The 13,048-nt window shown below is 45.3% G+C and overlaps 1 protein-coding gene across 2 annotated transcripts in view; it reads right to left on the minus strand.

Annotated features, from left to right (window-relative positions):
* Positions 1-13,048, minus strand: part of Eepd1 (endonuclease/exonuclease/phosphatase family domain containing 1) — an 82,104-nt gene that overhangs the window by 29,135 nt on the left and 39,921 nt on the right. For both annotated transcript variants that reach the window (XM_070014187.1, XM_070014186.1), the window contains exon 3: positions 3,535-3,586. In XM_070014187.1, coding sequence (XP_069870288.1) covers positions 3,535-3,586 — 52 coding nt within the window. The remainder of the gene's footprint in view (positions 1-3,534; positions 3,587-13,048) is intronic.

Consider the following 13,048-nt stretch of genomic DNA (forward strand, 5'->3'; position numbering starts at 1 on the left):
AAACCCAATAAGGACCACTGAGTAAGGAAGTGGAGAGAGTACTAGAAGGCAAGAGTACAAAAAGACAAGCTGTCCCCTCTTCACAAAGGTGTCAGGGACCAGCCATGAGGAAAGCAGATGGGAGTCTGAATGGGAGGGAAGACCAGCAGCAGAAGAGGACAAGGGCTTTCAGGAGCATCCTTGTCTGGGTCCCCCAGCCAGAGAGGAGGTTGGAGGAGAACCAGGCTCAGGGTTCTGTGGGGAACAGGGGAGCAAGCCTGGGACTTCTCCTCAAGGTCAGGCAAAGAACCATTCAGGCTAGAGCCTGTTCATTTCAAGGTCACAATAAGGCTGTCACTACAATGCCTCATTGCAGCAAGAATAAGTCTTTATTAGCATAAGTTAATTGAACAAAAGGGTTTCACTATGATATTTATATACACGCATATAATGCACTTGGATCAAATTCCCACCTTTATATTATTCTTTCTTTACCTTCCCTCTACTTCTCTCTTCTTTCTAAGTGTTTTTAGTGGACTTGATTAAGCCTACTTTGGTGTCTTATTTTCTGTGATACCTCAAAACACTGCTCAGTTCTTTTTTCATCCAAATCCCCCCACTTTGAACTGGCTGGCTTGGGTTTGAGACCTTTTACCCACACTGGGTTCCCCAGAACTTCTTGGTAACTAGTCCAGGCAGTTTAGAACCTAAACAGCTTCATAAGGAAGTTCAAACTAATGGGTTTGAGCCAAAGCTCCATGGTTGGCCTGAGGCAAATGCACGATGACTGACTTTCCCAGAAGATGGTACGTGGCTAATCCTGGCCCCGGCTACCTTGCCATTAGTCAGATGCCTGTGGGCCCGGGATCCTCGGTCAGGCAACCCAGGTAGGGGGACAAAGTGACTCCTGCCATCCACACTGTCATGGGCAGGGGCATTCAAGCACAGCAGGGCTTTGAGGAAGAAAAGTCATGGGGGTGGATGGGCAGAAGGGCTGGAAGGACACAAAGGATGGAGCTCTTTAAGGAGGCTTAAAGGCAGGAGTTTTGCCAGGAGGACACCACCCATTCCTGAACACTGCTGTGCCAGAAGCAATATCTCTTCCTCTCAGTTCAAATCTTTCCCTGCTCTGACCTATCCCGCCAGTCCATGAACCGGCCGCTCTGTGTCCTCTCATAGTCAGATCAGAGAGCGGCACTGCACCAAACACATCACCCAGTGCTTTGTTTATTTTTTAAGTTTTGGCAGAACTAGAGGGTTGAGCTCAGGGCATTACGCATGCTAAGGGAGTGCTCTATCACTTGAGCTGTACTCCGGCTCCCTAACTGGTATTTTGGGTAAGTGTACTTTAATTCCATTCATATACTTAGCATAGGAGCTTTATGCCTGCCAGCTTCCTCTGACTTTTCTTTTCATTGAAGAATAAAACAAATAACTGTAGTAAATACTACAAAGAAAATCTGTTGGGGATGGGGCCGCAACTTTTAAGAACGGTAAGTCATAGGAATATACCAAAAAAAAAGAACTCCTATACCCTAATAGTTTGCATTTTGCTCCATTTCATTATTTTGATTTATCATTCTCTAATGCTCTTATGTCTGTGAACCTTCAGAACTCAAGGCTTTGCACTTTCTAAGCAGATGCTCTACCACTTGAGACATACCTCCAGCCCTGTATGCTCTGGTGTTTGTTTTAAGATAGGGCATCCATTTTTGGCACAGGCTGGCCTGGATGATAATCTCTCATCTATGCTTCTTGCGTAGCTGGGTGTGTACCTTCATCCCCTATTTTTGATGTTGTTGTTGTTAAGATGGGCATCTTCTGAACTTTCTGCCCAAGCTGGCCTTGAACTCCATCCTCCCAATCTCTACCTCCTGAATAGCTAGGATTACAGGTGTGAGCCACAGTACCCTGTTGTTCATTTTCTCTTCTGAATCATTTGAGAACAAGTTATAACACTTCACGTCTCTTTATTCCTAAATAGACAGGTGTCCAGTTCCTAAAGGCAGGCTCATTCTCTTCCACGATCGCGAGCAAATTATCGACTTCAGGAAAAGTTAATGTTGATATAATACCTCTGGTCTAATCTCCCATCTGCATCCATGGTTGTCATTTGGCCCATGGATAGCTTTTATAGCCAGAGTGAGTGTGTATTAATGGCTCAATGTGTATTAAGAATTAATATACGTAATTAAGAATTAATACAAGTAGAGTGCTTTGGCATTTGGAAGTCCTTGTGCTACATCGACCCTTGGCTCCTGTCTTGCCTCTCTGAGCTCAAGCAACATGCTGTCCTTGCTCTGCCCAGGATAGAGAAGAAGCTGAGGAGCTGCTGAATCTAAAGCCAAGCTCATCCCCTCCTACTTCCTATCACTGCTCAGTGCTTCTTTTAAAATTGTACTTATTTCATGCTAAAAAACCAACTAATGATTCAAACATTGAAAATTCCCAGAATAACAAAGTCCAGGTGTTTAACTCTTTCTCCACTAACTTCCATGTCAGCATTAGAGATTCTGATGACTACTCACAAGTACATCCACAGGAAGTGCCACCAGCTACCCCAGGTTGGGCATGAGTTGGGAGACCTGCAGGGTGGTGCATACGGACCTGGCCTCCTTAGCACCTGCCCAGGCTGCTTTCCTGAGCCCACCCCGCCTCACACACAGAACTTGTAACTACAACCAGCAAAGGATCACCAAGTTGAGGCCTGACTTCAATACAGAATGTAGGGAGACCCACTGGGTGTGTCTTTCACGGCACAGTGGAGCTTCAGGTTAGGGGCTCCAAAGAAGCCTAAAAAAATGGGCACAAACTCAAAAGCTTGCCTAGTAAGCAGAAAAGCACTGGTTTAGAAATGGAATTATGGGATTCAAGCTATTACTCTTCCACCTTGTTGGGTCATTTGCCTTGGACAAGTTACCAAAGGTACCAAGGCCTCATTCCACCAGCATACTCACAGATAATTACAGATATCAGACAGAAGGGAAGGAAGGGGAAACTTAGAGCCTGGCACTCCAGGGAGGCCTCTAGTTTATGATACTTTTTTTCCTTATGCCAAAACTGGGGCTTGAAACGCAGGACCTTGAGCTCCCTCTTACTTATTTTCACTCAAGGCTAGCGCTTTACCACTTGAGTCACACCCTCACTTCTGCCTTTTCAGTGGCTAATTGGAGATAAGAATGTCACAAACTTATCTGCCTGGGCTGGCTTTGAACCTCAGTCCTCAGAGCTCAGCCTCCTGAGTAGCTAGGATTACAGGTGTGGGCCACCAGTGCCCAACTCATGATACTCTGAAGTAGATTTGTCTAGAGTGTGGCCCACGTTGCTGCAGGTTAAGCCACTGCCACAGACCTAGAAAAGCCAAGCAATATAGTTTGTGGGTATGGAATCACAGTGATAGAGGGAATTCTGACTAAAATTCTGTGTAGATCACTTTCTAGATGCCCTAATGGATCACTTTTAGTAAGTGTTGTCTCTGGCAGTGGGGAGCAGGACTTTGTCTTATGTAGCACCTTGCTCTGTTGTGAATGCAGGGCAGAAGAACACCATATTTACCTTTTCCAGGGCCTCTTTGTCAAGTAGTTCTTGCACAGCTAGAAGCTTGATGCTGAAAGAGAAAATTAAAACCACACTTGAAACAAATCATCTCATGTCACTGAGCTTTATCACATAAGTCACAAGAACAACAGTGTGAAATTTCAGCCTTCCTTTCTGTCACCTCTCACCTGAAGGTAGTCATTTGCCATCCAAAAAATAGTATAAATGTATCTAAATGTTAAAATTACACTAGATAACTAAGCTATTCCACTTTCAGGTTATTCTCCAAACGCTGGAAATCAAGCACTTAAGATATTTGTACACCAATGACCATAACAAGGTTATTTATAATAATCAAATGGTAGAAACAACCCAAATGCCCATTACCAAATGACTGGATGAACAAAATGTGGTAAGTATATAACCATGTATCTATAGATACGATGGCATGTATTATTCAATCTTAAAATAATTTGAGAGCCAAGCACTGGTGGTGCAGGCCTGTAAATCTTAGTTACTTGAGAGTCTAAGACTAACAGAACTATGATTTCTAGGTCAACCTTGGAAGAAAAGTTCCTGAGATGCCTTTCCAATCAATAGCTGGACACAATGGTATATGTCTGTCATCGAGCTATGGGGGAAAGCCTAAAAACAGGCAATGGAAACCCAGGTATGTATCTAAACAAGAAATGAGAACTTAACTAAAAAACAACCAGTGAAAAATGGGGCTGGCACTATGGCTCAGTGGTTTGAGTGCCTGCCTAGCAAGTTCAAGGCACTGAGTTCAAACCCTAGTACCACCACCTCCAGCACACAAAAATAAACAAATAAAGGAAATTCTGATAGAGGTACACTTTGAAGTCATGTAATAACTGAAATATGCCAGAGATCAAAAAATAAACACCGAGTAATTCCTTTTATATGATGTCACAGAGTGGTCAAGTTGATAGAGAGCAGGAGGAACCAAGGGGAACTAAAGAGTTAAATGCTGAATGGAGAGGCAATCTCAGTTGGGATGAAGAAGTTGAGGAGGTGGGGAGTTGTGATGTCCAGAAGGATCTAGTTCATGTTATATACATTTCATCACAAAACATCCCAGAAATTCTGGCAAAGAATTTGAATAAACTCAAAAGACTATCAAGAAGAAAACAGTTACCAATGTTCAGTATGAGTCTTTAGTAGATGTTTATCAGATGATGATGAGCCAAGTAGCTAAAATCACAGCACACATAGTAGGCCTGCTAAGCTACTCATTTGCTTTTCCACACTGATGGAGCCTTACTCTGTATGGTGGCTGAGTGTGTATGACTTTATGACTGGCGTCCTGCCTTTGAGAGACCATAGTTAGATCAGAATATGATGCAGAAAGGGGTGTAGCCCCAAAGAATTCAGAGGAAGCTTACTGGAGTTTGCCAGGGGTCAGAGATAAGGCCATATCAGAGGCATCCACAAAGACACCAAGGGGAGGGGCCAATGCTCCAGTTCCCAGGTTAGGGCCTAAGCCTGGACACAGGCCAGACTTGAGATGAAAGAACCCAGCTGCAGATGCAGGATTACAAGGAAGGTGTTTTCTGTTCTTGTTTCAATTATTATACTTTTTTGTTAGTCATGGGGCTGGAACTCAGAGCCTGGATGCTGTCCCTGAGCTTTCCTACTCAAGGCTATTGCTCTACCCACTTTGAATCACAGCTCCACTTCTGGGTTTCAGGTAGTTAATTGGAAATAAGAGTCTCAGAGACTTTCCTGATCCAGGTTGACTATGAAATATGATGCTCAGATCTCAGCCTCCTGAGTAGCCAGGATGATAGGCGTGAACAAGTGAAGCCCAGCTTGTTTTCTGTTCTGGACATGCTGCTTCTGAAGTGTTTGAGGACCCAGGAGTGGGTAGCTGAGGCTGCACAAAGGCCTGTGCTACACTCAGCAGGAGAATACAAAGATGGCTTAGGGAGTCTATCTGCTGGGGACTGGCTAATGTGCCTAGGATCACTAGTCCCTGTGAATCCCACACCAACCCACAGAGCAGGGGTGGACCTGCCAGCCAACCCAGTATAACAGCTTATTTAAAAGCATCTCCAGGTGGTATAACCAATGTTTTCAAGGTTTAAAGAAGTCACCAACAGCAAAGTTGGTGAGTTGAGAGTTGACGGGCAGCTCCCCAGGCCTTCTCTCCTCTCCAGCGACACCAGCCTTTCTCCTGTCCACCCCCAGTGGAGTTTCTGCAGTTCCTCTAACTCAGCAGGGGCTTCCCCAAGAAGGCTACCACATACCTCCATCTCATTGCCACATTCTGGTGGAGTCATGAATGCCAGTCCTCAAAGTAGCCTCCCTGGCCACCCAAGGGAAAGATAATCTGTTTACGATATTTGTTTTCCTTACTACATTTCTTGCTAATATTAGAGAACTGGTTGCTGGCTTGCTTGAATCAGTCTCTTCCCAAATATGGAAGTCCCTGAGGCCCAAGGCTTGGGGGTTCTTACTCAGAAGCATACCTGTGGTGTCTATGTGAATATTCCTCATAGCCTGGGCCTGGAAGCTTATGGGCCAAGACCCTTCCAGAGCTCACACATTCCAGTATGGATAGGAAAATCCATACAACATGCCTCAGTTTGTCCACCACAAAACAACACCTCTAATGGAATGAATGGATGGATTTGCCTTGGGTGAAGGCTGCTATGTGCAGTTGTGTAACTGATGGCCATTTCTGAAGTACACCCAAGAGCAGTTCAAAGTCATTGGCCCTTCCTCAGTACATCCTGGCTCCCAAGATGCAAATCCAAGATTCCAGGTTGGCAATTTGGGCATCAACTTATGTGCTCTAAGTTAAGGGTATCCGGTTGTAGCTTGAGTTTCAAAAGCTTAAGTTGCCTCTGAAATAACCACCAGAAAATATTTACTCTGGAGGGGCTTTTAAAATAGTCTCTTGTTCCTGCCCTGTCTGTGATCATGAGGTCTGGTCTAGTGTCAAATATCAGACATCTACAGATGGGAGAAAATGAACAGTTAATGCATTCCACTGTCTTCTCCTTATGCACAAAGACACTACATTCAACCAGCTGAATCCATGGTCTAGAAGCCAATAGTGTCAGGCTCTGAATGGAAAGGAAATTAAAACATCTTCATCAACTCTTATTGTGCTCAAGAACAGGGAAGGGAAATACTTGTCCTGTCCATGGCACCTCTCCAAACCCTCCACCTTCTTCCATAGAACTTTCCCACACTACACTGAACTTAAATTCAACTTCCCAGTCATCCCCAACACTCAGTGAAACACAGCCCATCTACTGAACTTGGAATGTGAGCTAAAACCCATGGAACATTGGCTCTCAAACCAGTGTCAGTATGAACAGCGCTGGAAAGAGACAGGAAAAATAGACAAACTGTTAAAACCCAGACCCCAAATAGGACAGCCTTAGGGACAGAGAGAAGAAGATGACAAGACACCCAGATTATTATTATTTGAGTTTCCTAGCAGGAGCTAGGTGTGTTTCTAAGAAATGGTGCTCTAGCTACTTAATTCCTTGAACCTCTGGAGCAAGTGAGCTCTTCTGGAGAGAAGCAAGCTCTGATGCTCTGTTATGTTAACTGTCCAAGCATTGGTCTAACAGTACTAGACACTCTGTATACGTGGGGGACTTATTTCAGTACTTACCATATCAGGTTCGCTTAACACACCAGCTATTCCCTGGGAAGAAATTGCACACATATGTAGGAACAATATGTCTATTACCATATCTTCTAAAGACATCTAACTTCTTGCCTGGAATAGAGTCTGGTATCTCCTTTCCTTTTTCTTCCCTCCCCTCTCCTCCTTGGTTATTTGTGTGTGTGCCCAGACTGGGGCTTGAACTCAGAGCCTGAGCATTATCCCTCAGCTCTTTTGCTTAAGGCTAGTACTCTACCACTTGAGCCACAACTCTACTTCTGGTTTTTGGTGGTTAATTGGAGATAAGAGACTCATGGACTTTCTTGCCTGGGCTGGCTCTGAACTGCAATCCTTGGATCTCAGCCTCCTAAATAGCTAGGATTATAGGCATGAACCACCAATGCCCAGCTTCCATGGTCATTTCTTGAACCCAAGTGGTAACAATGACTGAAGCTGGATGTGCCCAAACCCAAGGGCTCTCCAACTAGTACCATGCAACTACAGGCCAAGAGAACTGAGGACTTCTGGAAACTTGAGTGTCCTCAGTATTTCCATCCAAGAAGAGACCATGTGTCCAATGTACTGACAAGTGCTGCACGCATCACCTGCACCTATTTTCTCCCTCAGGTGCAGATACTCACCTCCTTCCTCCCAGCAACTCTTCCTACAGCTGTCTTTGGTCATCTCATGGCTTCCACTGGGGGAGGGAGAAGAGACAACCAGAATGGACTGGCTTCCACGTCTATCATGAAGATGGGAGGATAGGCTCCTATTCTCTATAGCTTCACCTGGTAAGAGGTGAGGATGGCCAATGGCCTACTTGGCACTATAACTGTCATGATCCTGCGACCTTCAAGACCTGCTCAGGACTATGTGCCATGGACGTCTAGGCCTGACTTTGTCTTGTTTCCCATTGCCCCTCTTCAAACATGTTACTTCCTTGTGTGGGATTTTCTTGCATCTGTCCACTCCTATGAAGACAGAGTTCACACACACACACACACACACACACACACACACGCACACACACACACACACACACACACACACACTTTAAAGCATCCCGGCTAGCTATCAGATCAATAACTAGGAATGTGGGTTTTGTTAGAAGATTCCTATCTTTTTATACTTGGGGATACAGGGAAATTTGTTATCTCCTTTGTTTTCTGTAAATGTTCACCAGTTTTGGTTTTGTCATCTGGTTGTTCTGTCCTTTTGTTTCCAATCGTTTTCCCCACATTTTTTTTTTAGCATCAATCAAGGTTTCATTTTGACATGTCTATACTGCACACAAATGCACCTTGACCAGGCTCACCCACCATTCCTCTCCTTCATCCTCACTCCTCCTTCATCACCCCTCCTCCTTCCCAAGCCATTCTAGCAAGTTTCATTGTTCCATACGCGTGTGTGCATATGAAATATTTTGATCATTGCACCCTCCTTCACCCTCTCCACTTGCTGTCTTCCCCCCTAGTACTCCCGCCCAAGAGAGGACCTGTTTTATACTTCTGTCATTCGTTTTTTAGTGTATAATTATTCACTATGGCATTTCACAATGCATACCTAGTACTTGGATCGGATGAACACATCTGTCAGTCCAAGTGCATGCCAACCTACCTTGTTCCAGAATGCATTTCAAAGCGAGCCACAGTTCAGCGACTTGACTTGATATACCCTCCCAAGGCTGGCCTCCAAGTAATTCCCTCTCACTTTCACAGTTTCTCTACAGAGTGCCAGATACCTAAGGCTGGCACTAACACTTCCCCCTCCAGGCCTTTCTCAGACTCCAACCATCAGCTCCTATGAACCAAAGTCCCTCCAAACCTCCAAAGCTATCACCCTCCCCTCCTCTTCACCTCTGCCCAAGCCTGTCAACCCTCCATGAAATGACTAAAGCCCAGATTTATGTTGGATCACAGTTTACTGGCAGAAAGGAGAGAACCATGCTTGCCCCCATGGGTCTCAGTGTCAATAACTGTTTCCAGTTAAAATAAGGAAATAGACCTCTGCGAACAATCCTAACTACGGGTGTCCCCCCATGCCCAGCCAACTCACTTCTGCCCACTCCAGCTGCTCAGCACTATCATCCTAAGAAGGTTATTACATGCCTGTTTCCAGGACAAAGTAAGAGTGAATCGTGGGACATGCTGGCAAGCAAGAAGTTTCCACTTTCAAAGAGCACTGGAAATAAAAAGTTCTCAAACACAATACAGGATCTGTGACTCCATACGTATGCTCCTTGCCAAAATTCCTCATCTGGCTTCCAGTATTGACCTTTCACCTCTTCACAAACCTCCTTTTCCTTTAAGCCAGATAAAATCCACCCTGGGCTTTGTCAAGAGCTCATGGCCTGCTAATAATCTTCAAAAAGTAACCGACTCTCTCCTTGGAACAGAAAGCAGCCAGCAGAGCCTCTGTGCAGGGAGCTGTTTACAGCAGCCATTGTGAGCCTTTTATTTCCCAGGAGCCTCTTGCTTAGTTTTGTAAAATAAGTCATAGACAAGGTACACATTATTTTCCAAAGAAAATTTAGGGTGGAGAAAAACTCCAATCAATCTGTATCATCCATAACCTTGCTACTTAGAAATTACCACTATACATCCTAAGCCTTTAAAAATGAATATACACAGTTTATAAGATTGTGATCTTATTGCATATGCTGTTTTCTAGTATTTTCAAATTACCATCCGGCAACTTTATAAATCATCATCATCATTAATACTTGACATATGATACCATGTCATTAAGTATATGATTCTAATAAGATAGATACATACATACAAAGATGTGTGTGTGTGCTACAATTTAATCTTCTTTGCTGGATATCAAGCTGTTTCATTTTTTTTAACTGTTCTAATTACCACTTTGGTAAAAAAAAATATAACCTACTCCTTTCTAAACAACTTTAATTATTTCCAAGAATAAATTTCCAGGAGAGTAAAGTTAAGGGGCTATGGGCATTTTGAAGGATTCTAGAAATTTCTGCAAAACGGCTTTGCAGATTTACCACGCTATAAGCAGTTGCACAACCTACTCCCTTGCTTAATTAAAAACAACAAATCGTAATCAATGCAGCATCTGGGCAAGGTGTTATTATACAGAGAGGCTGGACATCTGATTGGCCATATCCCAAATATTCTTTCAGCAGTGACAGGATGGTGCAGGACCTGCCATCTGCCCCCCTGAGCCACACAGGAAGAAGGCCCATGATTCCAGCAGTCCTGTACAGGGGCCTTAGTAAACAACAGACCTTTGCAACGCAGCTGTGGCTCTCAGACTCTACCTCCCTTTCCCTCCACTCCCTTCCCCTCCTCCCCCTTACCTTTCCTCCTTAGCTGGTTTATTTCCCTGGAAACATGATCAGAGGATTATGAGCTTTTCAGGTGCCCAAATATTTTTGTTATTGTTCTGGTAATGGGGCTTAAACTCAGAGCCTTGGCACTGTCCCTTACCTCTTATGTTCAGGGCTGGCCCTCTACCACTTGAGCAACAGCTCCACTTCCAGCTTTTTGCTGATTAACTGGAGATAAGACTCTCATAGGCTGCCCAGGCTGGCTGCAAACTGAAATCCTCAGATCCCAGTCTCCTGATAGCAAGGATTACAGGCATGAGTCACCAGATCCTGGTGAAGTGTTCAAATATTCTTGATGAGAAATGGCTATCAATATTTTCCTTGCATGAGGCCCACCTAAAACAAGCATGATAAAAGCTTAGTCTTAGGGAGGGGAAGAGACAGGAGAGAATTTGGGAGGATTCACTTATTGACTCCAGATCACAATGGATAATACAGATCCAGAGGCTGGGCTCCAGGTGGTCCCCGCTCTGGCCTGGGCAGGAGAGGAGGACATGCACAGAAGTGAGCAGGCTGTGTAAGCACATGGCTGGACCGGACTCACGGGGTCTGCTAGGATCCACAGGTTTTCCACCAGGGGAGAATGAGCTCCCCTGAGGCTCACTGAACACAGAGCAGCTGGCCACCTGCTACCTGGGGACAAGCCTCACCATCAGGGGAAAGAGAGGGGCCCCTATTTTCCAGGACCCAGTCACAATGCTGTGTTTCCGAGTGCAAACAGGCCAGAATGTGACTCCTGGGGAGCATGCACCATGAACAACTTGAACAGTAGGAACACCTTTCAGAGTACAAGCAGCCATGGCAGCATCAGGTCCCAAGGGCTCCTAGGGGGTGTGGAGGGTCTTGGCTGGCTGTAAAATTCCAGCCCTGGGTTTCAGGAAGGGCTTCAGATATACCTGGGCTGACTCTGGCTATCAGAGCCTCTGCACTACACAGAGGAGGAGGAGCATTCCAGCTGCTTCTCCAGTGGTCAATACCTGCTCCAAGGCCTCTGTTCTGAGAACTGCCCCTAGATAGTCAGGCCCCACAATGCCCTGCCAGGAGGCTCTCATTAACTGGGAGGGACATTGCTGGGATGGGGGGAGGAGGGGAGAGAGACTGTGGAGCATATAGAGGCTAGGTTATCTGTCATGGTGCCACAGTCCGCAATGTGGGTATAGAATCACACTGAGGGTAGCAGCTGCCAGGCCTGGGTCTGGTTTTCATTAGGAAAATTCCAGCTGCAGGATGTGAAACATGATACTCCAACCTGCAATCCAGTCCCCCTGGTCCTTCAAAGGCAGCAATTTAAAACACCCCAAATTCGGGTGGTCCATGATCCACCCTCTCTCCCTCCCACTGGCTCAGAGCCTTGCCTCCAACAATCCAGCCTGGAAAGCTGCCTGGGATCCGAACAGAACCTGCTGACCCCAGGAAGTGCAGCGGGCACATGACAGGGCCTCTAATTTTATCAGCTCATTTTGCCCAGCACAGGGAATTCCACAGCTTCAAAAGCACTTCCAGGAAGGCTGCAGAGTTAACAGCCAATCATGCTCAGGGCTCCCCATCAACCCAGCCAGAGCTGGCTCACTCTGCAGCAACTGCTTGCTTGGGTTCAGGGTAGGGCCAATGGCTCTTCAGGTCTAACCAACATCATTTTTGGAGTGGTGTTAAAACAGATTTCTGGCCAGGCACTGATGACTCACACCTGTAATCCTAGCTCCTCCTCGGGAGCCTGAGATCTAAGGATGGAAGTTCAAAGCCAGCCCTTAAAGACAAATCCATGGGACAATTACCTCTAATTAACCAGCGAAAAAAAATGGAGTTGTGGCTCAAGTGATACAGTACCAACCAGTGAGAAAGCCTAGCGAGAGCTCCAGGCCCTGAATTGAAGCAACAGTACTGGCACATGTGCACAAGTGTGCACATGTATGTGTGTGCATGTACACATACACACACATATACACAACCCAATGAGTTTCTCCTCTGGATTTATATATTAAAGGCTTTAAACTTTATCACTTGAGGAAATCTTTCAAAATTGTCTTTAAGTTTTGTTTCTCATGCTTATGATATACCAAAGTTAATATTATAAAACCAGTCCAACCCACTGCTCTCTATCTTCTTATATTACTGGTTAAAAAAAAAAAAAACAAAAAAAAACAGAAAACAGAAAAAACCTCTTTCCTTGAATAGGAGATATTCCCATAGATTTTATTGGATTATTTTATTGGATTCCTCTTCTTCTTCCTCTTCTTCCTCCTCCTCCCCCTCTTCCTCCTATTCTTCTTCTTCCTCTCCTCCTCCTGCTCTTCTTCTTCTTCTTTTCTTCTTCTTCTTCTTCCTCCTCCTCCTCCTCCTCCTCCACTTCCTCCTCCTCCTCCTCCTCCACTTCCTCCTCCTCCTCTTCCTCCTCCTCCTCCTCTTCTTCCTCCTCTTTCTCCTCCTCCTCTTCCTCCTCTTCCTCTTCCTCCTCCTCCTCTTTCTCCTCCTCCTCTTCCTCCTCTTCCTCCTCCTCCCCCTCCTCCCCCTCTTCCTCCTCCTCCCCCTCCTCCTCC

Source organism: Dipodomys merriami, unplaced genomic scaffold, assembly GCF_024711535.1.
Source record: "Dipodomys merriami isolate MVZ:Mamm:240054 unplaced genomic scaffold, mDipMer1.0.p SCAF_94, whole genome shotgun sequence".
Taxonomy (NCBI): Eukaryota; Metazoa; Chordata; class Mammalia; order Rodentia; family Heteromyidae; genus Dipodomys; species Dipodomys merriami.